The sequence below is a fragment of the Otolemur garnettii genome, unplaced genomic scaffold, assembly GCF_000181295.1.
Source record: "Otolemur garnettii isolate 467f Iridium unplaced genomic scaffold, OtoGar3 scaffold00021, whole genome shotgun sequence".
Lineage (NCBI taxonomy): Eukaryota > Metazoa > Chordata > Mammalia > Primates > Galagidae > Otolemur > Otolemur garnettii.
This window is the reverse complement of record NW_003852416.1, coordinates 3,274,237-3,278,262: the sequence shown is the minus strand read 5'-3', so window position 1 is coordinate 3,278,262 and position 4,026 is coordinate 3,274,237. Positions and strand designations below refer to the sequence as shown.

Here is a 4,026-nt window from a genome sequence, read left to right as displayed (position 1 = left end):
AAGGGAGAAATTGCCTGGAGAGAATGGTGTAAGAGACATATGTCACAGACTTGTATACTCTACAACTGCTCAAGAATAATAAAGTGTGGTCAAGTGGTTCATGCCTTAGTCTCAGCACTTTGGAAGGCTGAGGATCACTTGAGGCCAGGAGTTTGAGACCAGTCTGACCCAACACAGTGAGATTCTGTCTCCACAAAAAATAATAATTAATAAAACAATGATGGCCAATGTATCATCCATTAGCTTCCTTCTCCATGTAAACTCACCAAGCACATCCTATGAAGTATCCAATCTAATTTCTGAATACCAGAATTTTTACCTGGCTTGACAAAAGGTCTCCAGGGACCAGGTCTCGAGTCATCACCCCGTCTAGGAACTCTATCATCATCCATGTTTCTCCAAGGCCCCCTGTCATCATCTGCACTACGTCTGGAAATTCTATCATCATCGGTATTCCTCCAAGGTCCTCGATCATCGTCCAACCCTCCTCGCCTGGGTCCCCGGTCATCATCCATGCCCCGCCGGGGCCCTCGGTCATCATCAGTATTCCGCCAGGATGGTCGATCATCATCAGCACCTCCTCCTCGCCTGGGCCCCCGGTCCTCATCCATCCCACGTCTTGGTCCTCTGTCCTCATCAGCTGTTCGCCAACTTCCTCTGTCCTCATCCAGTCCCCGTCTAGGTGGTCTGTCATCATCTGCATGACGCCAGCTTCCCCTGTCATCATCACCAATTCGTCGGGGAGGCCTGTCATCATCACCAATTCGTCGGGGAGGCCTGTCATCATCACCAATTCGTCTAGGAGGCCTGTCATCATCTGTATTGCGCCAAGAAGGCCGGTCATCATCTGCCCCACGCCTAGAGAATCTATCTTCATCAGGACCACGTCTAGGGCCTCTGTCATCCTCCATGCCACGCCGGGGAATACGATCATTGTCAGGTCGTAGAGAAGACTCTCTTTCTTCCTCATCTCCTAAACGCCGGGGTCGCTCTTCATCTCTTCTGTGAGGCCTCTCCTCATCCCGCCCTTCTCCCCGTCTCCATTCCCTACAGTGCAATAACAACAAACTTTTTAAAAAGCATATGGTCCCTTGGGGAATTACGTATTTCACTTTTTTTTTTTAAACATCAGCTTTGGTCTAAATCATTCATCCTGGTCCCAAAGAAATACATCTTCCTAAGAGAAAAGTAACAGAGAATCCACTACTTTACACAAGCAAATAGATCTCTAAAGCAATTACCTGTAAAGATTCTATCTGCCCTTTATCAAGAGAATTTTAGTGACTTGTACATCTTTTACAATGAGCTTACTAAACTTAATTTTTCTTTTTTTTTTTTTTTTTTTGAGACAGAGTCTCATTATGCTGCCCTCAGTAGACTGCTGTGGCATCACTGCTCACAGCAACCTCAAACTCTTGGGCTTAAGAGATTCTCTTGCCTCAGCCTCCCAAGTAGCTGGGATTACAGGCATCTACCACAACACCCAGCTGCTTTTTTGTTGCAGTTTGGCCAGGGCCAGGTTTGAATCTGTCACCCTCAGTATATGGGGTTGGTGCCTACCCATAGGCACCACCCTCAGGATGTATTTTCATTGTTACAAAGGGGTTGCGACCCACAGGTTGAGAACCACTGCTCTAAAAGAAAAAGATGTTCTAGAACTGTTCATTCCTACACAAAACTCAATAATGTTAAGGAATAAAAAAACCTGAAGGATGTATTTCTCAAGATGTTTAAAAGTTAGTAGTTATACACAATCAGACATGTACAACAATTCTTCAGACTCCTCTTTCTTTAGCTGTACAAAATAAACTAAGTTTCAAAAACTATTGCTAAGTAAGCTGTTAACAGGACTATGATTAGGTGGTACTTTCTCTGATTCCACTTACTTCTCTGGTGGGGCTCTTCGCCACTCGGAATCTGCTTCAGGTCCTTTTCTCCATGTGCCTTCAGAATCTCTGTCTCCCCAACGAGAGTCCTACATTATCAAAGTTAGCAAAAGGTACCACAATGACAACAGTTTACTATTACAACTACTGGTATTACCATTGAAACACTTTTGCACTTAAATATAAGCAAGTTTTAAAATTTTATTTCATTCTTAATCTGGTATCAGACTGAAAGTCCAGTAAAAATGGTATTTTTATATACGGTGGTAGTTTTACTGACTGATAAAACACCACAGGAAGCAGCAACCTGGGAGCACCATACCACATGGAGCTATTAAAATGTCCAAAAATTTCGTTCAACCTAAAAACTTACAGACTATGAGAAAAACCAAGTGCCCTATAATGTACATTACAGTGCTTCCTAAGCAAAGAATAATGGAGTAAATAAAATGTCTAATAAGGGGTGGTAAATTAACAATATTTTTCTTCAAAGTATTGTGCCATCATTAAATGTTATAAAAAGGGTGTTACCTTACAGTGAAAACACAGTCTGGTGCAACCTTTCTACAGGTCAACGCATACAATTTCAATCACAAATACCCTCTGGCACAGTTGTTCTACAAATAAATGGTAACCTAAGGCCATAATCAGACATCTGAGAACTCTGGAAAATATTTTAAAACAGTATCTAGTGGTAGGGTGGGAAGACTAAAATAAAAGCCTACAAAACTAAGAATAACCAATAATGTCAAATAGTTCATGAGTAAGAGGACCTTGGTTTATTTAATTTAAATTTTAAAAATATGTCTTGGTGGGGCTCATGCCTATAACCCTAGCACTCTGGGAGGCTAAGGCAGGTGGATTGCCTGAGTTCACGGGTTCAAGAGACCAGCCTGAGCAAGAGACCCTATCTCTAAAATAGCCACGTGTTGTGACAGGCGTCTATAGTCCCAGCTACTTGAGAGGCTGAGGCAAGAGGATCACTTGATCTCAAGAGTTTGAGGTTGCTGTGAGCTAAGACGCTATGGCACTTTACCAAGGGCAACAAAGTGAGACCTTGTCTCAAAACAAACAAAATGTCTTGGCAATGAGACCCTCCATTAACAACTAGAGATGAAAAGTAGTGAAGGAAAGGATTAGCCAGATAATAGTTGGTCCCCTATCACCACAGCTAGTGACTGGGCTACTTACTCTTAACGTGAGATTGTTCTAAGGGACTTTCCCAAGAGAACACTGACAGAAAATAGAATTTAATGTAACTATGGTAACTACAATGAAGGAAACACCCACAGCCAGAAGACCAAGTTTCTCCCACCCTCATACTTGTCTTGTAAGCTATACTCCAAGAAGTCATGGTATTAAAGGACCCAGTACAAGGATTTCAAGCTCTGTGACAGCCATTAAGCATACAATTCTAAAAACGTTAATGAGACTACCAAAACGTCTTTCACTCAGTAGATCCAAGAAAAAACGGGCTTGCTGATGAACAAATAAAATTCCAACAGGGGTCTCAGAGAAGCTGGTACAGAGGAACAAATGATGAAAAGAGTAAAAAGAAAAACATTAGAAAAGGTAAGAAGAGGACTTTGAAAAGGCAATAGAGAAAAACAAGAAGTTCCTTAAAATTTTCTGCTCTAGCAGAGTGAATTCTGACTAAAAGTCCAAAAGTGGGAAAAAGGGAGAAATAAGCAAGAGCACACACTGGCCAGGCACAGCGGCTCACACCTGTAATCCTAGCACCCTGGGAGGCTGACACAGGAGGGTCCCTTAAGCTCAGGAATTTGAGACCAGCCTATCAGACCCTGTCTATACTAAAAATGACCAGGCATTGTCACAAGCCTGTAGTCTCAGCTACTGAAAAGACTGAGGCAAGAGGTTCTTGGCCCAAGAGTTTGAGGTTGCTGTGAGCTATCATGACGTCACAGCACTTCTACCCAGGACAACAGAGTGAAACTCTGTCTCAAGAAGGTTTAGTGGCTGGGCACCTGTGGCTCAAGTGGCTAAGGCGCCAGCCACATACACCTAAGGTGGCGGGTTCGAATCCAGCCCAGACCCGCCAAACAACGATAGCTGCAACCAAAAAATAGCCGAGCGTTGTGGTGGGCGCCTGTGGTCCCAGCTACTTGGGAGGCTGGGGCAG

The 4,026-nt window shown here is 43.3% G+C and overlaps 1 protein-coding gene across 3 annotated transcripts in view; it reads right to left on the bottom strand.

Annotated features, from left to right (window-relative positions):
• EIF3A (eukaryotic translation initiation factor 3 subunit A) overlaps positions 1 to 4,026 on the bottom strand; it is a 46,458-nt gene that overhangs the window by 7,116 nt on the left and 35,316 nt on the right. Inside the window, exons 18-20 of one of the 3 annotated variants that reach the window (XM_012803617.2) lie at positions 1,887 to 1,975; positions 748 to 1,047; positions 320 to 717 (exon numbers count right to left, since the gene is read on the bottom strand). In XM_012803617.2, coding sequence (XP_012659071.1) covers positions 320 to 717; positions 748 to 1,047; positions 1,887 to 1,975 — 787 coding nt within the window. Of the gene's footprint in view, positions 1 to 319; positions 1,048 to 1,886; positions 1,976 to 4,026 lie in introns of all 3 variants that reach the window. The other 2 variants (XM_012803618.2, XM_003787119.3) reach the window with 2 other exon arrangements.